This window comes from Dermacentor silvarum, chromosome 7 (assembly GCF_013339745.2).
Source record: "Dermacentor silvarum isolate Dsil-2018 chromosome 7, BIME_Dsil_1.4, whole genome shotgun sequence".
In the NCBI taxonomy this organism is placed as follows: domain Eukaryota; kingdom Metazoa; phylum Arthropoda; class Arachnida; order Ixodida; family Ixodidae; genus Dermacentor; species Dermacentor silvarum.
This window is the reverse complement of record NC_051160.1, coordinates 26047246-26074114: the sequence shown is the minus strand read 5'-3', so window position 1 is coordinate 26074114 and position 26869 is coordinate 26047246. Positions and strand designations below refer to the sequence as shown.

The 26869-nt window shown below is 46.0% G+C and overlaps 2 protein-coding genes and 1 long non-coding RNA gene across 3 annotated transcripts in view; 1 reads left to right on the top strand and 2 right to left on the bottom strand.

Moving 5' to 3' along the window:
• Nucleotides 1–996, bottom strand: part of LOC119457775 (aprataxin and PNK-like factor) — a 31177-nt gene extending 30181 nt beyond the window's left edge. The window contains 1 exon segment of the mRNA XM_037719472.2: nt 622–996. Within this exon segment, the coding sequence (XP_037575400.1) occupies nt 622–717 (96 nt within the window). The 5' untranslated portion in view covers nt 718–996.
• Nucleotides 997–9942: 8946 nt separating this feature from the next.
• LOC119457782 (uncharacterized) lies at nt 9943–15827 on the top strand. The gene is made up of 4 exons (XR_007467753.1): nt 9943–10197; nt 13835–13870; nt 14150–14196; nt 15523–15827. It is a non-coding gene; the product is annotated as an uncharacterized LOC119457782 (long non-coding RNA).
• A 294-nt stretch (nt 15828–16121) lies between these two features.
• Nucleotides 16122–26869, bottom strand: part of LOC125946863 (intermembrane lipid transfer protein VPS13B-like) — a 41535-nt gene continuing 30787 nt past the window's right edge. Inside the window, exons 21-26 of the mRNA XM_049670967.1 lie at nt 24996–25175; nt 23908–24066; nt 21880–22038; nt 20565–20767; nt 18671–18814; nt 16122–16355 (exon numbers count right to left, since the gene is read on the bottom strand). Coding sequence (XP_049526924.1) covers nt 16122–16355; nt 18671–18814; nt 20565–20767; nt 21880–22038; nt 23908–24066; nt 24996–25175 — 1079 coding nt within the window. The remainder of the gene's footprint in view (nt 16356–18670; nt 18815–20564; nt 20768–21879; nt 22039–23907; nt 24067–24995; nt 25176–26869) is intronic.

Here is a 26869-nt window from a genome sequence, read left to right as displayed (position 1 = left end):
GTAGTTTCGGTACAGGCTACCTGCATCGGCGAGTATACCTTCTACACGCTTAGAAAGTTTGCGCCGCATCACCTTTCCGACGAATTATTCCATCAGGTCGTGAAAACTGACGCGTGCGCGATCTGCGGAGCCTGTTCAAAACGCCGGTTTTGCCGGGTCCGGGCAAACCAGGCAACGGAGCGCCTTGGAATTCCACGCGCGTTCGGCGGATCTTATCCCAGCGTTCGAAGCCCTCAACGATAGCGATCGCGTCTCGGTTCTTGGGCGGGCCAACAAAAAGTTAACGGCGCAATACCACGTAGTGCAATGCATCGTACGGATCGCTTGATCTCAAGACGCGTTATTTCAGCCCCTGCCTGCCCGGTCAATCACCCGCCGCACTGTTGCCGTGAAGGAAGGACCGTATAAAAAAATAACAATAAAAATTCGGGGACGCTGCCGTAATGGATTTCGGCTGTTTCGTACGTGACGCTTAAACGCCCCAGAGCGCTGCGTAGCATGCAACTGCGACAGGTTAGCACGTTGCAAATCCAACAACGTAACAGCAGCGCAAACATGCACAAAATCGGCAGGCAGTGAAATACAGAAACAAGCGCGCTCTCGCGCGATGGGCGAACTTACTTCTAGAAGAGGGCCCCGGCCAATGATGGTTTTGCCGATTTTAAGCTCCACCGTCTTTTGTCCGCCTTCGACGGGCCTCAGGAAGATCTTCTTCATGTTTGCGTTAAGGTGAGTGCATCGCGTCACGACAGAAGGCGTCTAGCGCAACAAGAAAAACACCGCATTACGAGCAACACAGTCGCCAGCGCAGTGATCAACGCACACCAGCGGCCGCCATTTTGTATTGCTCCGCGCGGCAGCGGCTGCTGCTCGCAAATAGTTTCGCCATAAATCATTGCTTCTGCGCTTTGGGGAGGAAAAAGCAGAACGAGACGTTTTTATGTCGCTCAACACGCGAGTCGCAGTAGCGCTTTCGCAACGAATTCACAGCACCTCGCAAGAAGTGCTACGTTCAATTATTAATCGCTGCTTGCCGAGAACGCCGTAAACATCGACGCGCGTACGCTGACGGACGCACGTCGGCGGATTGCTTCCTTGAATTCGCGATAGGTAGCGGCACCTGCAGAGCTTCGTTTGAAGGCGGGAATTCCGACGTTCATTCGCTCCTGCCTACCGGTAACAAACTAGGACATTCTGGTAAAACTATGTACTAGTAAAACTAGTACACTCGAAGCCAGCTCACTGAAATACAAAGCGAAAAAACTGATTTCTAAAAGAAGGAAAGTGATGCGGTGAAGATAATCCCGATGGACCAAACCACCGCTTCAGTGAAGGTTTCTCGCTCTTTCATTCCGCCATCTTTTCTGCTCTCAGTCAAATACAAATGAAGAGCTTATCACGGTAAACAAGACAGATGGCGATAATTGTTTGAGAAGAAGAAAGGCCACAAGGTGAAAGCGTTTTAGTGTGAAGCATTCTTTGCCGACTTCTAGCATTTTGAATCTATCTATCTATCTATCTATCTATCTATCTATCTATCTATCTATCTATCTATCTATCTATCTATCTATCTATCTATCTATCTATCTATCTATCTATCTATCTATCTATCTATCTTCTACGTCGTGATATCGTCGTGGTCATTTCTTTAAATGGGTATATATAAGAATATTTATGGCATGATATGCATGCATGACCGAACATAAATGGCATGACTTGAATGGCATTACATGCGTGTCATGTCACGACATGAATGATATGATGCCGTCATGGTCGTTTCTTCATGGTCGTTTCAACATCAAAATATGAATGGCATGACATGCACGTATGTCAAAATATGATTGGCATGCCATGATATGATCTAATGACATGCATGCATATCATGGCATGTATGCCATGGCATGAATTGAATGGTACGGTTGTGCTCTTTCCTTTAACTCGATATGTACAGGGTGTCCTAAAGCGGCCAGTCGCGCGGCAATTGTGCGTGTATTCGCGTGCTTCTTTCACGCTCGGAAAAAAACATTTTATGTAGCACGTATTGAGCAACAGAAACCTGTATCGGGAGCTCTTCATGTTGCTCTACAGTTTTCTCACTGACACCTTTCATCTAATTATATTATTTAAGAAGTTGATTAATTAGTTAAGACTTAAGAATTTGTTAAGGTAATTAGGGCTCGAGCCCCTCCCTCCCCCCGAATGTTTTTCATGGGGTGCAGACCGTACAGCCCGGTATTGGCTAGGGCCAAATTCGTACTCTAAAGAAGAAAAGGAGGAAATGGGGTATTGAGGTTACTCCTTTAGGGGACGAACTGATTTGCCACAACCATTCGTCATTTTAGGGGGTAAGTGAGAGGGGATTAACTGTTACTCCCCATGCGGTTACCCCTTCGAGGACTATACAGTTCCTCTTTTCCGATACTCCTCAAGGGAGTAAAGGGTCATTCTTTCCGCTGATACGCTGATAAAGAAAAACGCTGATATACGCTGATAAAGAAAAACACCGCCCAAGCACTCCGTACAGATGGTTAACCAGCGAAGCTGAAACGTGCGGCCCCGGTGTTTAGCAGTGGGTTAATCCCGACGCTGTATTGAAGCGTTTCTCAATTATTGGTTACATGTTTGTGTTTCTAGTGAAACGCAAGCGCCAATGGCGGGCGGATGCTGCTAACCACGACGCCGAGCTAACTCGAGATATCGAACGCATGTGACAACGGCGAGCCGAGGCAACGCCTCCTGCCGAGGCAGCGGCGCACCGACGGGGGGGGGGGGGGGGGGGGGGCTTCGGGGTTGTAACCCCCCCCCCCCCCCTGAGGCCGACTTAAGCCCCCCCCCCCCCCCCTTTTGTTTAACACCTTATTCTTTCCTTACGCATTTGAGTACTGCAACTAAGATGTAAGACGCGCAATCGTCTGCACACTCGAAAAAAGTGCATTTTATTTTTACAATTTCCCGTGAAGGAATCGAAATTAGTGCTGTTTAGGTGGTATTGGCAAGCTGTCAACCCCCCCCCCCCCCCCCCCCCCCGGCAGAGATCCTGGGTGCGCCACTGTGCCGAGGAGTAAGCGTTGCGGGCAGAGCAGCGTCAACGTGGCAATGGCGGGAACGCGTTCGCTAACGACGTCACTATAACGGCGCTGCCAATGGCGCGCACGCTTGGGTGCGACGTAGAGAACGACGTAACTGACGGCGCAGCCAATGGAGACGTTTAGCGAAACATAGGACGTACGGTTTGCGTGAATACACGCAGAATTGCCACGCGACTGGCCGCTCGAGGCACTTTGCGTGCATTTGTGGGCTTCTTTCACGCTCGGAAAAACACTTATGTAGCACGTATTGAGCAGCAGAAAGCTGTATCGGTAGTTTTTCATGTTGCTCTACAACTTTCTCATTGACACTTTGATAATTAGGACAGTACTTCTCGAGTTAGATAATTAATTAGAATTACCTAATTAAATCTCAGTAACGAAAAAATTACTGGCGGTAACTCCACTGTCCAGTGTCTTCGTCCTCAATATCTATAGCAACCCCAGGGATTCGCGTCAACAGTTCAAGACCATCCTCAAGAAAGCAACCGACCTGGCCGGCCCTCGACCCTTGGTCGTCGTCGGCGACTTCAACGCCCCGTACAGCCTCTGGTGTTACGTCTATGACACTACCAAGGGGCGCAACCTGTGGCAAGACGCCAACGAGATGAACCTCACTCTGGTCACGGACAAAGCTTTTCCCACGCGCATCGGCAACTCCGTCACCCGGGACACGACACTCGACCTCACCTTCGTCAAGAACGTCGAGGACGTGGGCTGGGAGAACACTGCCATGGAGTTTGGCAGCGACCACTACATTCTCGAGACCCACTTCAAGGTGGCTCGGAGTAGGGTCAGGGAATTCACGTTCGTCGATTGGGACCATTTTCGCAAGATTCGGGAAGAACAGGGGAGAGCCAGGGCACCCATCAGCCTCGAAGAATGGTGCGAATGCATCCGCAACGACGCTTCCGCGGCCACCAAGAAAGTGGAAACTGATCTCGACGTCGAGCGAATGGACAGCGGACTCGCCCATCTGATCGAGGCCAAAAACGCCCTGCTCCGTCGATGGGAGGGTCAAAGGCTCAATCGCAGACTTCGAAAGAAGATCTCGGAGCTCAACAAGGTCATCGATGACCACTGCAAAGCGCTATGCCAGCAGCAGTGGGACGAGCTCTGCGAATCCATTGACGGACAGATGCGCAATGGCAAGTCCTGGGGTATGCTGAAGCACCTTCTTGACGAAAGCGGCTCCAAGTCAAATCAGAAGCGTACGTTGGCCCGGGCCCTTCACGAAGCCACCAGGTCTCACACGGTCGCTGTACTCGTCTCCAAGCTCATTCAGAAGTACCTGCCCGTCCGGCGCAACGGGGATCCGGTGATTCAGCACCCGGACAACCAGGGCCCTCCTCGCCCCGAGCTGCATGGACGAAGACTTCTCCGTTGCCGAGGTCAGACAGGCCATCTTCGCGCTCAACCGCAAGTCTGCGCCGGTTCCGGACGGAGTCACCAACATAATGTTGAGAAACCTCGACGACCCGTCGATCGTCTTTCTCACCGACAAGATCAACGAGTCCTGGAAGAGCGGCGTGGTTCCTGCAGAATGGAAGTTGGCCTTCACGGTGCTCATTCCCAAGCCTGGCAAGGCCCCGAACATCGAGAACCTCAGGCCGATTTCTCTAACCTCCTGCGTCGGCAAGGTCATGGAGCGCGTCGTCCTTAAAAGGCTCAACGGGTACCTCGAAGACAACGACGTTTACACGTAAATGTGATCGGCTTCCGCACCGGACTCTCGACGCAGGATGCAATGAAACTAATCAAGCATCAGATCGTGGACGGCTGTTCCAGAGACGTCAAGGCTCTGCTCGGTCTGGACCTCGAGAAGGCTTTCGACAACGTGTTCCACGCCTTTATCGTCAAGACCATTTCGGACCTAGGTCTCGGTTTCAGATTCCACAGCTACGTCAGCTCTTTTCTAACGGACAGGAAGGCCAAGCTTCGCATTGGAGACTTCCGCTCCGAAGATGTGCCCCTCGGAGGACGGGGCACTCCTCAGGGCGCCGTAATCTCCCCCACACTATTTAACCTCTGTATGATTGGTCTTTCTGAGAGGTTGGCACGCGTCGAGGACGTCAAGCACACCATCTACACCGACGACATTACAATCTGGTGCGCCGGGGGTTGCGAGGGCAGAGTCGAAGAAGCCATGCAGGAGGCGATCGACGCGATCGAGGAGTATCTCCACCCCACCGGACTTCGGTGCTCCCCCGCCAAGTCGGAGCTTCTGCTTTACAGAAAAGAGAAGAGAGGAAGACCCAAAGATTGGAAGCCACTCTCCGAAAGCAGCATCAGTCTTCGCACTTGTGACGGAGGGGTGATACCGTGGGTCGACTTCATTCGGATCCTGGGCATGTTTGTCGAATTCAACGGCGGGAACGGAACGGCTCTCCGCAAGATCATCGCAAAGACGGACAACGCTTTCCGCCTCGTTCGCAGAATCGCAAACAGACACCGAGTCATGAAAGAAGCCAGTCTCCTCATCCTGATCAATGCCTTCGTATTATGCCACTTCACGTACACGATTTCTATGCACAACTGGCTCAGAGCGGAGCGAGACAAGCTCAACGCTCTCATCCGCAAAGCAGTCAAAAGGGCTCTCGGGCTAACCATTAGGACCCATACCGAAGCTCTCCTCAAGCTGGGGGTACACAACACCGCCGATCGAGGAGATTGCCGAAGCCCAAGAACGCGCGCAACTTGCTCGCCTGACCACCACAGCGGCCGGTAAACGCATCCTCGAAGAGCTGGGTTACCCTCCTGCGGTATCTTCGAGGGTCAGTACCCCGATCCTATAGGTGCATTCAAAACAAGTTCGAAGTGGCCCTCATGCCTCGGAACGTCCATCCCGTCCACAACGAGGGCAGACGCAAGGCGAGAGCAGTAGCAATTCTCAAACAGATCAAGCAACAAGGCATCAGAGCACGCTTCGTCGACGCCGCCGAGTACAGCGATGGAAAGACCTTTGCCGTCGTCGTGGTCGACTCCAGCGGCAAGCTTTCCAATAGCGCTTCAATTCGCACTTCAGACCCCGAAGTCGCCGAGCAAGCCTCCATCGCCCTCGCCCTGCTAGACGGTCGTAGGTCTGAGATCTATAGCGATTCCAAAACGGCAGTTAGGGCTTTTCAGAAGGGTCGCATCGCCGAGCAAGCTGTTCGTCTTCTTATCGTCTACAATCCGGATGCTCTCACGCATCATTAGATTCACTGGTTTCCCGCTCACTTAGGGTCGGTCGAGGGTGCTCCCCCGAACCTCAATGAGTCTGCTCACGAGGCTGCGCGCGACCTCAATGACCGCGCTTCCTCTGTAAGGAGAGCCGACACCCCTCCCCCCTACGGCCACAGGGATGCTCCCGCTACTCACAACGAGGTTACGAAATTCTTCTACGTGTCTAGAAGGGTCTTTCCACCCCCTCACCCCAAATTGAATAGGGCGCAAGCTGTTTCTCTTATACTTTTACAGACCGGCACATATCCGTGTCTGGCCGTTCTGCACGAAGTTTACCCAGACGTATATCGCGACGACGTCTGCCCATCCTGCGGGCAGACTTCCACTCTAGCACACATGATCTGGGAGTGCGGGTCGAGATACCCGAAGTTCAGCAAGGAGGAGCGGGACTCGCTTCTGCATAGCCCCCCTCTAGACAAGCAAATCCTGGCTGTCCGGCGTTCCCGCGACCGGGCCGGTGGGCTAGACCTGCCGGTCCCGACGTGGGACTAGCCGGGTGCTCGACGAGTTCGCGTCCTCGCTGGACCTCCAATCAAAGTTATTTCACGCACTCACTCACTCACTCAACTCCACTGTACTGGAAACAATACACACTAGGTTTGCTTCGCGTAACGCCGTTCCTCTTCTTTTAAATCGTGCTGCGTGATAGTTGGGACACCCAGCTATCACGCAGTATATATATATATATATATATATATATAATATATAGAGAGAGAGAGAGAGAGAGAGAGAGATAGAGAAAGGTCGGTCCATCGACGGAAACTGTTGGGTAAATAAACCTAAGATGGACCGCGAAGTTGTGCTTCTCATTTATATATATATATATATATATATATATATATATAGTGTGTGTGTGTGTGTGTGTGTGTGTGTGTGACAATGGCGTAACTATGTGACATAGCGTTCTTGATCGGAAATTGGCGAACGTAGAGTTTTAAGAAACGCAAGCCAGACGGGTGACGATTGTTGCGGGACAAAGAAAGGGTGCAACCGTTTTTACAGCGTTGGTTTTTGTCCAATTGCAATTTACATTCACTTGCTTATCCCTTTAACACCTGTAATCTCACTTGGTCTTCAGCATTGGATGCATAGACTGACTCATTTCTTATACCCCGGTCACACGGATCACGTTAGATCGCGATTGGTTCTCTTCTGCAGCTTAATACGAGTGTCACATCGACGCTTTCAAACGCAAGCGATCGCAACCGAAGGTGCGAACGAGAAATTAATTGGATCCCCATCGGGCTCGGTCGCGATCGAAAGTGCCCCGTGTGGCTAATATATGCCAATGGCTTCAATTGTATTTTTTGACATCGCCGCGGCTAATTCCCGCTGTGGGCGCGCGCCACTGTGAGAAGAAAAAGAACACCGGATCCTACTGCGCGACGTATCGCCGTGGATTGGCCCTTCGCCGAAATGGCTGTGAGACGAGTTTCCATTGGGGGCTACGTCGCCAACGACGACACCGACACCCAAGGACAGCGTTCGACAGGTGGGTGCCTCGTGGGAATTCCTGTGTACCTTGTTCCGTCGCGAATTCATATTATCCCAAGCGGGCTGCAGATTTTCTAAAAAGAAAGCAAAGATTGTAAAAAAAAAAATAATAAATAAAGATCATCTCCGTACTTTCTAGCGAGTCCTCGTAATTGCAGCTGGGGTATAATTAAGTTTTGATTTAGTGTACAACCAGTATAATGTCGAATTTTTCTTTTCATTAAAAATTTTCCAATTACCGGCCCAAACCACACGCACACAGTTAATTATTGGGTGCAGGTATAACGAACAACAACACTTTTGAGGAGCCATTCATTCTACTCGGTGGAGGTGGATGACCAGCGAAGCTGTAGCACACCACACAGAGACAAGGATGCATGTATTTATTTTCGTCATTTGGTAATGCTCGTGACGATAGCTTTGTGATTACTGTACGCTGATTGGTTCGGTTGCGACCTTAGACTTCCCAATCTTGGCCAAAGTTAAATCTATACACGACCGTAGTTGAGTAGATGAGTGACTTGGATTGGTGTGGAACTACAAACCAAGCTCTTCTATAGCACAAACCACAAACTGAGTGAACCATTTGTATGGTTTTGAAATGTCCACTTTGAAGTCTCCAACAATGATCACAGGGACAGTATCACCACGTCTAAACCATGCAAAGTGCGTGGTCATGAACTTCTCGTATATACAATTGGGTGTGCCTGGAGATATATACACAGTGGATATCACAATTTCATCTTTAGTTTGTGTGGCACAGACCGACTGTGGAGATCCCCACAGTACACACACACACACACACACACACACACACACATATATATATAATATATATATATATATATATATATATATATATATATATATATATATATATATATATATATATATATATATATCCTGCTCGTGAGTCCATGTGCTGTTCACAAACGATTCCAGTACACCAACCTATTTGAAACAATGATTTACTTGATTTCTTCTTCTTCTTCTTATTATTATTATTATTATTATTGTTATTATTACTATTATTATTATGGGCAGAGTGCTTGAAGCCCGTTTCACCTCCACCGCGGGTCGACCCGGTGTTGCACTACCTCCGGGATCGGCCCACACTTTTGCTCACGGACACAGCAAATGCATTGAGGGGTAGAGGTATACAGCTTCGCTGTAAAAGAAATTGTGCGCAGAAACCATCGGCGGTGATCATGGCCATTGTAAGCGAATTAACAGCCGAGCACTTCTATAAATCTAATTAGGGCTTGCATTCGGGGCTAGTTAATTGGAATATAATGTACTTATAAAGCAGCGCTGCAAAGTTAAACATACGCAGGGACAAAAACAGCACATACGAATATAGTCGTTTGTGTGCTGTTTTCGTCCCTGTGTATCGAGAAATGTACTTGATTTATTAAAGGAACGCTTTGGCGGCGTGTACTTGTTGTATTCAGAATATTTAGGTGACGTTTTGTTTTATTAGACAATTCTGTAGAGAGGAGAGCCGGTAACGAGCACATCTGTAGCGGTAGTATAGTAGTAGTAGCAGTAGTATGTAGTAGTAGTAGTAGTAGTAGTAGTAGTAGTAATAATAATAATAATAATAATAATAATAATAATAATAATAATAATAATAATAATAATAATAATAATAATTTCATTAGCGGAAACTCTAGACGGCTCGTTAGAAACAGAAAGGCTTGAGGCCCGTATACACGCTAGAGAGCCTGATAGCCATCCATCTCGAGCAGCAACAGTCTCTCCAAGACGATATCGGTTGTGCAAGGGCACGCACCCTTCGCTTCGGCGGTGGAAGTTCGACCACACGTCACGAACACAGGCGAAAGAAGTGCTTTGAAACTATACTACTTCGCGCATACCATTACTTGTGGCACGTTGAACAAGCCGCCAAACATATATACTATGGTAAGGTGATATACTCTGCAGTCTATAAAGTGAAATGGAGTAACACTGGGATCAATTGACCCGCAGCTCAGCTTCGATGCATGACTGTCGTCATGGACACCGGCCGTGACGGAAGGGGGCATACTTGCACATCGTCATGTTTTTGAACCTCTTCGGTTACTATATATATAGCGAGCGACAGTCAATATTCATTGCCACCCTTTATTTGCAGGCATCAAGAGAAGAACAATGCAAGTATAACTAGATAGTCTATTATATATAGGCTTGCCTGACTCCCTCTACGACTCGAGTTTCTTCAGCTATAGCGCTTTCTCATCTCGCAGAACATTCGACGAAATAAAGCAAACAGCCATAACAGCGCCGGAGCCGTTTACGTCACCCCTGTCGTGTGCTTGGCTCGCCGTGGTGCTCATCAGCCTGTTCGTCATAGTGACTGTCATTCTAACACTCTGCTATACCTTCAAGAAAGGTGCGTGAAGACATCGTTGCGATACGGACACTTGATCGAGGAGCTCTCGCGCGCCGCCGTGCTGTCGCATATCGACGGCGCATGCGTGCACGGCCCGCGTGTGGCGGGTTATTATATAAAATACAAGCACTCCATGCAGAGACGCCTGGCAGCCACGCAGTGCGTTTAGCTGCAAACAGGTCGCAGTTTCGCCCGAAAGGCGAAGCATCCATTACGATAGCAAATTACCAGACGGCTATACGAAGTTAAGATAGATTAGCTTTATCGGCCGTATAAACCTGTAAACATTCGCTTACTAACTAAATTAACAAGCATGGTATCACGCGCGCACAAGCAAACATGAACACAGCTCACTCGATGACCGTGGAAACTCGCTGTCAAAACGCTGGAGTGAGGAAACGTGGCAGCAGCAGCGAGCCAATTGACCTTCGTGCTGCGCACACGAAGCTATCAGCACTCGACCGGCCCACTGTGTCCCCATCGCAGATCGCTTTCAAGATATAGGGCCCGCGCGGCCGCGCCATACGCAGCATCCCCCGGAGAAGCTCCCCTGGTGCCTTGCGCGCGACGGAAGACAGCGCGCTTCCTCCCCGCTTTCCTCCCTCAATTGCGCGTGGCGCGAGACTGAGCCGCCATCGTAGCTCACCCTCGCATGCTTTCACTCGCACATACAGCACACGGCGGCGATGTTATATCCTGAACTTAAACTTACAGCGCAAACACCTAAGACAGACCACAAAAGGAAGATATGACACACGATTCCTTTTGTGGTCTGTCTTAGGTGGTTGCGCTGTTAAGTTTAAGTTCAGAATTATGTACCGACTAGGGCCAAATGAAGTTTTACTGAGATGTTATATCACCTTTGGACTTTATACGGAACATCACGGCGACGGCAGAAATGCGCCTAGTGTCCATACAATTGCTATCGCAATAAAACGACAAAGCCAAGTGGTCGCACCGTCATCAATCGGCTCTGCAGCGCGTTCCGCATTCCGCCGCTGGAGCATGATGCGCACAAACACGTTCCTGCTGTGCATGCTTTGTGCATACAGTGGTCCGAGCAGAACGGAAGATACAAACGTCGAGGCGTTTAAACGCGATAGCGTTTAGGGCCCCACGTGTCGCAGAAAATCAGGCGTCGGCGCCCGCGGCCGAAAAAATCATCCCCAACGACGTTTAGGTATGCCCCACCATTCTATCATTAATGTTGCTCACACCTTGTCTTGCATTCTTGGCAAAGCTATATTCCTCGGAATTTTGAGAATGACAATCCACAAACAAACGTCGTGAAACAAAGCCACCACAGCGCATGCCTTTTATGTTAAATCTTCTCAGATTGAAATATTAAAAGTGCGAAACAAATACGGAAACCTGAAAATGATGCAATTTCTTTGGCGCGGTTGTGCACCATCTCCGGGATCGGCCCACGCAAGAGGCCGCGTTTCCACCAGAAAGCTCGCCTACGTGCATAGCGTTCGCCGCGTGTTTGCCAGTAACTATTACGGTTGCATAAGCTGTAGTCGTCGGGAACTATGAGCAGCAGTCAGGGATCTTTGAATGATATCGCGTTCTACTCTTAACAGCGAAGCTTAAGCGTCCTCCCAATTTTTCTTTCAGTCTCATCTCGTGTATACAACCGAGGTGCGACGCCATATTCAACGCCGCTCATCACGCCAGCGTAGATTCCGAGGCCTTTCTGTGGCACTTTATCCGTTTATAAAACTTCTACACCACGGAAAAACAGGTTGTTTTTCTTGTGACTAGAATAATAACTCTACGCCAGCTTACAGGGCCCTGCTTCAATGCGCTCCCTCTCCTCCGCACGTGGGAGGAGGAGCGCAATAAATGCCAGCGTTTCTTTTTTCTTTTTATTATTATTATACATTAGTGAGACGCCTGGTAGCTGCAGCCGGGGCGCTGTGTTGTACAGCGGCAGGTGGCTCGCGCGCTGCGTCGTAGTACATATATATAAACGCCTCCTGCGTTGTATATATACATGTCCCCGGGCCCCCCGTATTGTCTGAACACCGTCCGGAAAGCCGAAGCGCAACGCAGTACCTTATAATTGCTATCACGTTGAATGCTTCGTCCTTCCGGCGAAAGTGCCAGTTTTCTTGGAGGCCATATTTATTCATAGAAAAGAACAGCAATATTTTGACTTACGCTTTCTAAGAATAATGCGCAAGAGCATATTCAGGGATTTTAGATTGATCGCTATCTATCATTCTATCCATCTTGCTATCTATTATAGCCTGAGTTCCTGTGTATGAATTAAAATGTAACAAAATGGGGAAAAATGCGCAAGAGCATTTTCAGGTATTTTAGATTGATCGCTATCATTCCATACATCTATAGCTATCTATTATAAGCCGGGTTCTTGTGTATGAATTAAAATGCAATAAAATAAAGCAAACTGTATTTCCCTTTTTAATTTCCAGATTTTGTAACGATGTCCCTTTTTATTGCGATAGCAATTATACGGACATTCCAGCCGCATTTCTGCCGTCGGCGTCGCCGTGAGGTTCCGCATAAAGTCCAAGGGCGATAAGATCGTCGCCGCGCGCCGTATGCCGTGTGCGAGTGAAGCGTGCGAGAGTGAGCCGGCGATCGCGGCTCAATCTCGTGCACGCGAGGGAAGGAAGCAGAAGGAAGCGCGCCGTTTTCCGTCACGTCCAAGGCTCCGGGAGGAGGGGGGCGTTCTACTCCAGGCGGCTTCGGCGGCCACGCGCGCTCACCCGGCCCGATTCATCTTGAAAACCATCTGCGTCGGGTCACAGTCTGCCACGCGTTGTTTTCGCGGCCTAGTACGCGTTGAGACGCAGCACGAAGGTCAATTCGCTCATTGCTGCTGCCGCGCTTGCTCACTCCAGCGTTTTGACAGCGCGTTCCCGCGGTTATCGAATGAGATGTGTTCCATGTTTCCTTGTGCGCGCGTGACACCATGCTTGTTAATTTAGTTTGTATGCCTACGTTTGCAAGTTTATACGGCCGATAAAAATATTATCCTTACTTCATATAGCTGTCCACTAATTTGCAATCGCAATTGATGATTCGCCTTTAGGGCGTAACTGCAGCTTTTTTTCGTTCTTTCATCGATAGCTCGCAGCTCCGTACACTCCTCAGCTGGCATCGGAAACTTCGCGCAACAGATAAAAATGACCTTTTAAATAAATAAATATAAATTATTGAAAGCATAGAACAGTTACAAACATCAGGAGGATTTGGTACGACTCTGCAAAGGTGGTGACTGTAGTACTAATGTTAAATTTTTTTTGTAACGTTTTAGTTTGTTTTATGCTAGGAGATAAGTCACTGAAAGGGCCTGCAAAATTTATGCACAGTTAAAATCTTACTTAGATCACATGACATAAGAAAGCAATCTTGGAGGCCTTACGTTATGGGAACTAGTACCGTAGTTCCATGGCGTCGGTGCCAATCATGTGTATTTACCTGTTTCTTGCTTATGAAAGTTCTGTTTTGGTAAATGTGGTTCCTTCAAGAAGGAAGCACACATCTTTCGTAGGTCAGAATATGTACCATCAACCACGAAAGATAGACTCATTTTTACGGTGTCAAATCAACAATCTCGAATAAACTAAGACTTACCATGCACATTGCCACATTTTCCTGTCCCTAGGTCGCCCGCCCTTGCCGACAAGCGCTCCTGTCCTTCGTAAGTGACCTTGAGCACAAAACCCTTAACACTCTTTAGGCCACTCTATGCTACTGATTGAGCAATTTTGAATACTTCCGATCGAACTTGAGCACATGCATCCTCAATCTCTTTTAGTGGTTGCACCTGGTCTCTATGACCAATGTGCAAATGGCACAGGTATGTCGTCCGTATAGTTCTCCACACCCATTGCGGTGTGCAGACATGCGGGTCGACGGTACATCCAACAACCAAGTGTGGTTGTTGGTTTCAGCAGGCTTATATCATCTCTCCTTTCAGATGTGACAACGCCTAGCCAGGAAGGTGGCAGCCAGTACATCACAGTGGTAAGTGCAGTCAGTTAATTGACCAACAGGAGTGTACAAAAATTACGCAGATCCAATGTACAGTTTCAAATCTATGCAAAGCGACACTTTCATGAAGCTGTTAATGAAATGCGAACTTGCCCACTTTATTCGTGTGTCCTTGGTGTAAAGGAAACTGACATGTGCGCACATCTGTTCTCGTGCACCCGTGGTACGGAATGTGACAACTCTTATATTGGCTTGTATTCCTTCATTTTTTTCTTATGTATTTTAGATTTGCCACCACCCTCTGCCCAATCCCTCGTTACAGGTATTTGCCAAAGTACGCAAATCATGATCATGATCAACACACAACAATCATCTCAAAGAGCTAATTGGCGTTAGCACGAGAGAAGCACACGTGCGATTATGGCTTAATGGTTGCTGTGGCCAAGGTTTTATCGTAGCATTAGGCACATATTCAATTTTTTTTTCAAGTGTCAGCTATTCGGCAAGACAGCAGCCGCACCCCCCAAGACAGCAGCCATGGTCAGGAAAGTCCGGGGGGTGGGGTCGCTAAAAAAGCTTCGTGTTAATATGGGCACAAGAAAGCACAGTCACATGTCCACTTTTTGCTCCGTGTTTAGCTCATGGCCTCCGAAATCACACAAACGCCACACATAATCTCGGAGGCCATAGTCTCCTGAATGTCTGGAGCATGGTAACAACCATGCAGCAAATACTCGAAGTGGCAGCCGCACGCTTCACTATGAATTTGCCGCTGCTCCTGCTCTGGCTTACAGTCGCGGCAGTTATTAATATTGCAAGAGGCTTTCACTTTCTTCAACCTTGCCCACACCACAAATTTTGCGCAGTAATCCCAAGTAAAATAGTCTTATTTACTGTTCCGACAATTATATATTACCCCCTTTTAGTTCTCACAATGTGAAACCAGCAAATGCAAATGTAAATGCACATTTGCACATTTGATCGAGTAAAAAATGATTCGAGGGCCATACCATGAAGTGACCCCATTTTTTAGGCCGTCATAAGCTTGAGTGACAAAGCTTGTATGTGTGGGCGGCCTCAAAATGCATCTCCCGCTTATATTTAGCCTAACTTCCCATGAAATACCTTCCCATGAAAAAGCGAAACCTTTATCTCTTTTTTTGGTCCTGTGACACTCTGGTCTTGTACTGTGATATTGTTACATGTTGGGTGATTGATATATTCTAATGCCGTTTTAGGAAATGATAAAAAAAAGAAAAACTAGATAAATGTAACTTCTGCTGCAACATAACTGTATCCTCAACAATCATTTGCCAGTATTTTACCAATTAACATGCCACTGTATTTTTTTCCTTTCAGGCTAACAACAGTGTAGCCAGCAGTGACCGAGATGGTGGGACAACATCATCACATGTAACATAGTTATGCCCTAGTTAAATCCTATCACAAATAGTTATCATATCCAGTTAATAAATTCATTTCACAAAGTGTTCACAATTCATTCGCTTCACAAAGTATAACACCAGAGAAATTAAAGTTGCAAATGCATTGTACACTCAATTTATTGCACCATTTATAAAAAAATATCTATGTACATTGCTGCTTTCAAAAGCAGGGCTTGGAATGGTCGTATTAAGTTATGAAAAATGCTCCAGGCACAGAATATTGTAACTTTGGTTGACTAGGTACAATTTGTGCGATTATGAACTCCATAAAATATAGTTTATGCATAGGCCACTTAAATGCTTTATATCTAATAAAACTGACCAGTGTATAATCACTGGTAGGCATTGATGGGAAGTGGGCTCGTATCGCTTCCTGTACTTCTACTGAACAGTAAAACCAAAAGGTGTACTACTGTGGAAATACTGTACACATTGCCTTTTCCGTTCTGTAGGAGGGTTATCCCATTAAATAAGATTGTTTTCTCCATCATAAGGGCGCACATTGGGTTTTGGCTATGTGTGGAGAAAGCTGTGAAAGCCTTTGCCCAATGTTGCCTTCTGGACCTCGTGGAAGCGGGCTAGAAACAGAGGCCTCATAGCTGGCTGCACAAGGCGGAATTGGTAGGCAACACCGGGCGCGCTTTGCAGCGTGTTGCAGTCGCCGCACTCCTGCGCGGATGGTGGCAGAGAGTATGACGATGTGTGCGTCACATACTCCGCAACTCGCACCCTGGCTCGGCTCGCCATCTGCAGTGAAACAAAGACAAATCACGAAGTTGCTACTTTCAATCACTTCCTACTGGATTTCCCTCAAGCTTCTTAGCGTAATGATCAGTCTAGATTGCGTATACATTATCTGTGCCAATATGGTGTGATAGGTGGAGGAGCCAAGGTCTCAAGAACAATAGTCAAAGCTCATTTTAACAAAGGTGCATCCGACATGAAAATACTTTTGTTACATCCAATATTAGTTATAAGCATATATTCATTACATGCTATCGACGAGTAAAGTTATATATGTATACTTATTTAAATCAACTAATTTGTTATGCAGTCGAACTCACTTATAACGATACCGGTTTTAACAATATATCAGCTATAACATTAAGCAGCCGATGCATGGTCAATTTTTGTATGTGTGCTATGGTAAAATAAGCCATGTACTACAATGCTGTCATGCTGCGCTATCGGTTATACCAATTAAATCTGGCTATGGGATGCATGTACTGCAAAAAAAAAAGCAACATCCAGGAAAAAAAAAAAAAAGAACTGAGGCCCTTTGTCAACATGCCTCTGTGCCCCCACCCCCTGCACAGCATACCTTTGCTGCACTGCAGAAAAAAACAAACAAAAAAACGAAAAAAAAGGAGAGAAAAAAAAAACGCAGGAACCGCTTTGTCACACCCTCCTTTGTGCTACACACCCTACACGGCATACCTTTGTCTGCCCCTCTTCTGTCCCCTTCCACACCGATGTCGGTGAGAGGTTGGAAGGGAGAGTGAAGAGGGGCATGACTAATATATATATATTTTCACTGGTCGATCTGAAGCTGCCACCAAAATCCTGGATCGAGTGCTTGGATTGCACCAATCCGAATCTGGCAAGTGGAGAGCACAAATGCTCTGTGGTGGATCATACCAAAAGTCTGTGTACACACGTTATACAAATCGACTTTTGCTCTGTACCACGGCAACCAAATTATCCCACAGCGAGCGGAAGTGACGTATGTTTTTCGTCCTATTTCCACCAAAATTTGTGCCTCAGCAGCAAAGCAAGTGAGAGCGATTCAGCGCGGAGCGAGTTGATCTGAAGCGACCAGTGCAAAGCGCAAACCCGCTCCAGATTGACCACTGAAATCCGGATTTGCCGCCGCGGAACAAATATCCTGCTCCAGATCGACTAGTCAAAACACCATAAGGCAGGGTGCACCGCATGAAGGCAGAGGTAGCAAGTGGCTCGCACTTTTTTTTTCCTGAATTTACTGTTCCCTTTTTTTTTGGCACAGATACCCAATAACCAGATTTAATTTTTATAGCCAATAATGCGGGATGGGAACATTGTAGTATGTGGTTTATTCCACCATACAACACACACTTTCAGGGTGGGACAGCTGCTTATTGTTACATTCGAGTGGTATTGTTAAATCTGGTAATGCTATAAGTGGGTTTGACTCTGCTTCTTTCTGTCTAAATTTTTTTGCGCAAGCCCATTATAACAAAAATCGGTTGTAACAATGGGATGTCCTAGGCACTTGAAGATGGTTTGACTGTATCCCCGTTTGTTATATCAAGGTTCAACTTGTATATCCCGACACTGCATACTGCAATCACAGCCAAGAGTTACAACATGCACATAAGACATGCCTATAGGCAGTTCACTCATTCTATCCTTCATCTTTGCGCAAGTCCTCCTTGACATCCGTGAGTGGCTATGTCTGACAAAAGAGAAGAGGTCGGCCACCAATTAAAAGCCAGGCGCCTTCCTACCCGTGCAAGAAAGCCCACTTTGTAAGGCAGACTTCCTTCCACAGCTTATATGTGCAGTAGTCAAGCCTGGTACATTATAAGCAACACATGTGCAAACATTTTGAGCAGTTTGTCCTGCAGTTTTTGTATAGTCCAGAAATAGGAAAAAGAACAGTACGAAAGATTTTGAGCAGATTGGGAATACAGTCATTGTGGCACAGATGAGGCACCTCTACACTGGTTACAAGTGGTTTGAACATGTAAGGTGTAATAGCACCTGTCACTCACCACCACGAGATTAGAAACCTAGTATATTCATAGCTCTCTACTCTGGCACATGATTACTGGTAGAGTAAGCTTAGTTCCACCGTTTCATTTCTCACATGCAACACATGTTCTAACAGCGACACACAGTTACACATTCCACCTTGTGCATGCATTCCCTTCAAAGCTAATGAAGTTTAGCTGAGACTTGGCACCTGACCTGTCCGGTGTTTTTCCGTCTCTTTGACTGTACGATTGCAACACACAACTGTAACTAGCCTTGGCGCATGTCAACTAGCCATGGCAGGCAAGCAAGCACACTCCTTCTCTAACCTCTTCCAGCAGCATTCCTGACTGCGGTGGACCGTGGTCGAGGACCACACATGCAGGATCACTGGGCGGACCGGTGCATAAAAGCTCGGCCAGGGAGAAGCACCGTTCGAGTGTGCCGTCAGTCTTGCTCAGCAGACAGAGACACTGCAAAAGAAAAACGTAAAGCACATTTATGTGCAGAAACAAGAACAGTGAGAGCAGTCCTTCTAGTCATTTCGATATCGGCTAAAATGAAGGAGAGTAAATGCTGTGACAGTGCCATCAGCAATGAACTTGCAAAATATGCTGTTAATTAGGCTCCGAGTTACAGTACGCCAACTTCTGAATTCGAATCCTCAGAACCGCGATACTAAACTTCGCGCTGCAACCGGTTAAAACGCTTTATGCCAAAGCTCTGGCATGGATAATCGAACACAAAGATGTGAAGCGTGTTTGGTACACTCCCACTTGTCATTAACTGCAGGACCCATGCAGATTTGTTCAACTGAAATGAAAATAATGTGTTCTGCTTTTCTTGCTTATTTAGGTAGCTGTTGACTCAATTTCTTGAGAGTACAACAAATAAATAATGCGACCCGTTAAAAATGTGTGGCTTTGAATGTGAAAGAGGAGGAGACTATTGACGTCACCGAAAGTGGACGTAGCAGTCATCTGATATCACAATGAACTACAGAGCACACCAGTAAGTATAGCAAGGTTGAAGGCCATATGTGGCTGAAGGCCATACGTGGCTGAAGGCCATACGTGGCTGAAGGCCATACGTGGCTGAAGGCCATGATGGTTGAAGGTCATACAATGACTGTGTCACCAAAAGCTTCCAAATTGGCCCTTCTGATTGTGTGCCTCTCTTGCAAATGCATGAAAATCTGCTCTCCCCTGGGTTGAGTGCTGAATGGACCAGTGAGAGAGAGAGAGAGAGAGAGAGAGAGAGAGGTAAAAGAAAGACAGGGAGGTTAACCATAGATTATCTCCGGTTGGCTACCCTGTACCGGGGGAGGGGTAAAGGGATGCGATAGGCTTTTAGCAGCATGGCCATTAGGTGTTTGTATGCGTCAGTGGCATCTGGTACTATGGCATCGCTGCATCAGGTTTCGGTGATGTGAATAGCCTCCGTTTTCACATCTGAAGCTGCGTTGTCTTTGACGTGCATTTTGAACTGATGGCATCAAAAGGTAATGTAATTATTTGTTACGCTCCAGAAGAAGTAAGGCTCTATAGTGTGATTAATGGGTTGACAGCTATCCAATAAAGAAATAAAAACGAGAAAGCTTTTCTGTCAGTATTCTTTAAAAGAAAAAAAGAAAGGCAACTCTGTCTGTATATATGCAGCAGTCAATAACATGCACACAATGTGAAACACGGAATCTTCGAGAAGCAGCCTACATAACCAAGAGGCCGCTGTCAGTCATCATTGCACGATTTTCAGTGTATGAAAAAAATTTTTTTTTCTAACATGGACACAAACTGCCACAGACGCTCGGTGGGTATGGTGCTCTGCCGCTGGACACGAGGCCATGGGTTCATTTGCTGGGAGAGGAGGCTGCATTTTGATGAAAGGGAATGCAGAAAACCTCGCGTACTAATCTTTTAATGCCTATTCAAGAGCTCAAGGAGGTCAAAACTAATTCCAAGCCTCTCCACTATGGTGTCTCTCATAGCCCCGGTGTGTCTTTGGGATGTTTCAATCAATCAATCAATCAATCAATCAAACATGTATTGGTCCTTGGGTGAATGTAAAGATCTCGAAGTGGTCAAAATAAATCACAAACATTCCACTATGATGTCTCTCATAGCCCCTTTGGGACATCAAAATCGATTGGGTGATTGAGTGATTCATCTATCTATTAATCAATGAAAAGACAGGCAAACGTGTGACAATGTTTGCCTGACCTACCTGCCGCGTGAGCACAAGAATCAAAGGCTGGTTGGGGCTCTCTTCAGACAGCAGATGGACATGCAAGACCAGCAGCAGGTCTTGGTCAGGCAGAATCTTTCTTCGAACCCTCGCCTCCGAAAAGGGTGCATTGTCAAACGACAACACCCGAGGCTCATGTCTACGCTGGGTGAAATCACCCCAGCCTGCACCTTGCAGGATCCCTGCAAAGAAAAGTGTGACCACAGGAGTGAAACATGCTGTGATAACAAAGTTATTCCAATGAATTGCCATATTTTGATATGCCACGATTGCAGTGCACCCCAAATTGCAATATGCATTCAATTTTAGTGGTAAAACAAAGAGCAGTGAAATTCTGCTGAATGTAACACGTTAACTTGCAAAAGCATGTTCTTCTGCCTGTGCCAGTCATTTGCGGAAGTTTCTGGAACATCAAAGACATGATGGGTTTATGATGACATGAGGAGGCCTACTTATCAGCTATAAATTTGTGGTTTTCTTCCTCGTAACGAAGCAAGTAAGGGTGGGTGAATATTCAAAATTTTGAATATGAATCAAATACTACACACTAACTATTCTTGTTCGAAAAGAAACTATTGGGCCCCCCCATTCTAGAATATTCGAAACTAACCAAATATTTCGTACAAACTTACTGTTAAAATCTGGTTACTGATCTTCGTCTGCTAAACAACGTATTGCACATTATCAAAAGTGAAACAACAATATCTTTCAAAGTAATGGAGAAACAAAATGGGCACATAACAAGCTTTGCTATGTACCGTTTCCCGGCTGAAGCCTACATGACAACGTGTGATTTTTGCTTTTAGTCCGTCATTTAGATTTATGGTAGTCTAGTCATGTAACAGTTTTATCTTTTATGCTACAACCAGTGATGTATTCCTTACAAAAGGCCTTATTACATGTGTCTGTGGCACACAAGTCCTTTATTGGAAAGATAGTCATACAGCAGCTATACATTCTTAGAAAGCTTGCTAGCAACCAGGCTCTAAAGACGTTGAGAGATTGTTCATGTAATTTTTCAATTACAAATAGTGTGTTTAAAACTGATCCTAATTTTGCCTTAAGTTAGCCGTTCTTTTTTTCACTAATATTTATGGACGTGGTACCGAATTAAATAAAACTAAATATTCCAGCACTAAACATATATATGTCTGCATTTGACTAGTCGATATTCGATACTTACTATTCGTATTGAACTTGTATTCGAAAAGGATGACATTCGCCCACCTCCAAAATTTAGTGAAGCGAAGCGACAACAGTGAATAGAGTGAGTCAAAGTGAGCAAGAAGCACACCTTTTCCCGTCTGAGCCACAAGCTCAGCAGCACCGCTGATCGGCTTGGCTACGGCTCCCATGAGGCCCCGACCAACGCCCTTGACAAATCCAGTTGGCCCCCGGCTCTCCTCGTGAATCAAGGCTTGCATTGGGTGATCCACAATGCCTGCCACAGCTCCTGCATTTTGCCACGGAAACAATTATAGTGTCAGTTATAAAATAAATAATCGATAATGATTGTCACAGACAGTGTTAGCTTCTGTGAAATCCGCTGGAATTCCATTGAGACATGTTTTATGTGAACCACCTTTTTTAAAAGGATAAAGCAAACACAAGTGCGCAACACACACGGGAAGAGAGTGGTGCGATATGCAGTGACCCGTGCGTTGTTGGAACTGAGGTGGTTTCGATTACACCGTCTCCAGCTTCAGCCCAGCTTACTAGTATTACACTGTCGGATCGGCCTACTTACTTGGTGAGGAGCCGATAGGGCAGATACGCCAAACCCCTAAGAGGAAAGCAAATGAAGCTTCACTTTAAAAAGAAATTATGCACTTGAGGTGAGGATATGTGTCATGCGTTGCAGTGAGGATATTTAGCTACTGCTGGTTGTTTCTTTGCGAAATTATGTAGAGAACAGAGCCAGTCACTTGCAGGGATAGCACAGATTGATATACATAAGCCACTTCATTACATATGCACTACAGCCTGTCTCTTAGTGTTCGCCAACCTTAGTGTTCTTTAGTGTTCCAACCAACTACCCACAGATTGAAGGAATTGGATTGTCGCAAATACGCTAATGCTTAAAAGTTGAAATGACCACATCTATCACCCAAGCTTTGCTGCCAGCAATTCTAAATGACTCGTACAACTGCTACACTAAGGGACAACTAAAAGGACTCTAACCCCTGTATTCATAAATGCATCAAGTCGGCCCATGCTTGACTTGATCTAAGGGACGCCTGGTGTGAACGTGCCCACGACGCTCATTGCATGTCCTCTGGCGCGTTCACGACAGGCGTCATTTAAGTGAAGTCAAGCATGGGCTTCAACTTAAGATACATTTCTGAATACGGGGGTAAAGGCAATGTTTTATGGGTGCAAAAGAAACTTCATGCTTAGCAGCAGAACGCCAATAGCCATTGAGTCACTGCGACGGGGTTCATTAGGCTTCATACTGAAAAAAAGCTCAAAAGACAGTGACAAGTAGGCTGACAGGTACATGTCTGCTGCACTGACTTTGGTATGGCTTCTGAAATGGGTTCCCGTCATTTTCACACCTCATATTATTAAAACTCTACTTTACCTTGGGTACACAACTTGGCTGCCTTTAATATTTGTGCCTGAGACAGTCCTGCAAGGTATGTCGGTTATTTGTATTGATTGCCTGTATTGTCACATTGTACAGGCGACGGTGAGGAACCAAGGCACTGCCAAAATTGCAAATTTAGAATCTAACTCTTTATTGGGCAAACTGGTACGCAGAAACACAACACAAGTAACACTCAAATAGCAACGACAACGGTGAACACTGGCATCAGTCGTCGAATCTACTAACTGATCAAGGCCATCACTTATGGAGTCGAATGCCTTCATAACAAAATGCTCGGGGTTGACGAAATCATTCTTACACAGGTCACTTCGTCGTAAAGGTCACGCACTGCACAGCTCACAATAGAACCGAGACAGAATTATTCCTTCATTACAGGTCACTTTGTTGTAGAAGCGTTTGTTGTAAAGGCGTTTGCTGTAGAGGTTCTCCACTGTATATGTCTTGTTGTGCATTCCAGAGCAATCACTGGTGTTCGTTTATAATCAAGAACACACAACACCATTCGCGATAAGCACGCAATTTGATTAGACACACCTCTTTCACTTTAGAATTGGTGTCATTCGAAGCAGCAGTAGTTAACAACTTTATTTTGTCATTCGAAAAATTTTTTGGATACTTCAAGTGCGTCTTGCACTGAGTGAGAACTTTATAACGGTGATAATCCAGTGAAAACGAACATTGGCAAGAAGTAAAACAACGACGTAGGGGCAATACCTAGTAAGCTGATTCCAAGTGTTGATAGTCCCTGGCCAATGCCTGCTGAAGGACCAGTGCGGAGTGATTCCTTCCAGGCAAGATGTTCCGGATCCAAGGAGAGTCTGTCCAGATTCCGAGACACACTGGTGGCAAGCTGTGTCACAGAACTTAGTGCACCTGCATTGAAACAAAATGCGGGCCAGCATAGACCGTGGGCGTTGAAAGCTATGCTGTGCTGTATTTGCAGCTCTTTTTTTCCTTACTTGACTTCATCTTATTATCATCAACAATAGATTTAGATTACATGAACTAAGTGAGGTGGCAACACCTTTCACTGTGGTAAATATAAATACTGCTACATCTCATTCTGCCCACACCCCAGTTAGATGATCAAATCTAGAACAGGAAAAAAAGTTGGGATAAGAAACAAGCAGGATGATGTTGGCAACTTCATTAGTTACCAAACAGCATTATGACCGAACTTGTAAAAGTCTATTCAGGTAAATTGAATGTTACGTATGCTGAATGGCAGTAATGGCTTTCGATTGACAGACAAATGTTGAGATTTATGTCAGTAGAAGTCTATGACGGTGACATTGTCCAGATGGCACAGCTATTACTTCTGCTTACTTCCCTGCGTCATCTTTTTACTTATTGAAGGTGACATAAGCAGCTACGAACAGCAAAAATAGAAATACTGCTATTTTAGCATGCAGCAACTTGGGCGGCGCATGTTACAATGTGAGTACTGTTAGAAATCAGCAAAAAGACGTAAGTGCTGCCACAGCAGTGTGTGATGCAACATGAATCGTGCCAACTTTTCCACTTATGGTTGACCAGTTGCAGTTCTGACTGCATTTCTTTTATGGCTAACTTAACATAGCTCTTTTCTTCATCTCTCTGGCTCAATCATGAGGGCATGCAGAACAATGGACAAATGAAATGCAAACAAGAAATGACAAAGCAGAATAGCTTTCGCAAATAATAACTCTATAGCATAATCTTGCCCCACTATTTATGAAAGCAAAACAAAAGAATGCGTTCTAGTTAGCCCTAACTTGTTTGTATTTGTCAGCTGTTTATGACTGTACATTCACTAGGCTCACCTGAGGAGATGTGACGCAACATGGTGGAAGCTCCGTGTGAGATGCCCATGAAGAAAGCCCAGGGTCGGCCCTGTGCTAAGCCCCTGTATGGAAGCACCACCATCGCAGACACTCCCGACCCTAGCGCACGCACCAGGCCCGTCGGGTTGCCAAGCAAGTCCAAGGAGCCCACAACCCAACCTGAAATTAGAATCAGAAAAAATGGTTTGCCATTGTGGCAGCTCAGACAAGGTAATAGATTTGATTACTAGCCGTCGCAGCTGGACTGTGAAGCGGGCGGAATGCAAAAACACCCATGTTCACTTAGATTAAGGGGTGCGTTAAAGAATGCCAGGTTGTCAGAAATAATCAAAAGCCTCCCACAGCTGCACACCAGATATTACCTCTCACTATCTGTGAGTTACCTTGGGACGTTGAACCACAAAATCTCTCTAGGTGCTGCACAAAGATTGGATTGCTAGCTAATCATAACCACTGGTGAAAGACCAGGTGGCCTAGGCACCAAATTCAAAGGTGAAGTCCGCATCTGTGTGTTGTTTCAATGTAGCCTTATCATGCCAATCTCGAATCTACATTGTGCACATAGGTGGCAGTTCTATACAAACAAACTGGTCAGTTTTCTCGGAGCTCTGTCTAAGTTTCATGCACAACAACATTTAGTGGCAGAATGTGCGCAGCAGCTAATATGGTAGTAGCACGCTGACAGACAAGCAATAATAAAGCTAAGGAATACAGAACAACGGAATAGCATGAGTGATGCATAGCCACATTGAAAATGGTCATCTTGGTAGTTTCAACAAAAGTAGAATGTTTTTCTTTTTTTTACTTTCGTTTTTGTATTGTTTTTAATCCTGCAGTTGACTTCCGTTAATTCTACACTGACAGGACCGATGAAATTGAGTGAATTATCTGGAAGGTCGAATTAAACAAGATGCAGAAAAAAATGCCAGAACACACCGCTGATTCATTTGACAGTATTTGCTCGAGTTTAACACACCTACAAATCAAATGCGCGCCAGCTTTCTATGTTTCCGAAGTAGAAAACTACCATAGAATTGACTTATAGCTTCTAACCAAAGTATAAATCTAAGCAGGACCTGATTTTTGAGAATGGCAGCCGGTTTCTTTAGGTTAGCTTCGCCGCACGGTTTTTCAAGTCAGGTTCGCCGCAATACAGTAAATAAATAAATAAATAAATAAATAAATAAATAAATAAATAAATAAATAAATAATACAGTCATGTTATGTGGTAAAGCGTACGGACGCCGCGAAGGCGGTTTTGGGTTTGTATCCGATTGCACTGTGCAGGCAATTTTCGGCCCAATTTTCTTGAAAAACAAAAAGAGCCCGACAGAATCGGGTAAATACCGTAATCAGACATTGTGAGCTACCGTTATTGCTTAAAAATCTTCTTCGAGTGGACCGAAAACAGTCGTATTTGATGGGAGATGGTGCGTGTAACGCATTCACTGTCTCCTAAGCTCTGCCGAGAGAGACGCTGCCACTAACGGGGTCGTTATTGAGGTCACCATATAGGTCACGCACGTGTGTGCGGTCTGGTCAAGTTCGAATTATCCGGCAAATGCCAATTTTAGGATCGTAATAATAAACATTTGGGCCCATACAAATGCATGGGTGTCCGCTGGGACCTCCAGTTGGGATCGAATTAAATAAAAAATCTAATTAACCGAAGTCGAATTAACGGAAGTCTACTGTATTGGCATTCCTAGGATACTTTACGGTAGCTATCCATCTATCTATCGGTGCCTCTAACAGTTTCCCACCATCTTGGGTCACCGAATAGTCTAAACAGCATCAGACCTGCTGTGCTTAGAGAGACGGATTCAAAACCAACCGTCGGACCAACATGGGTC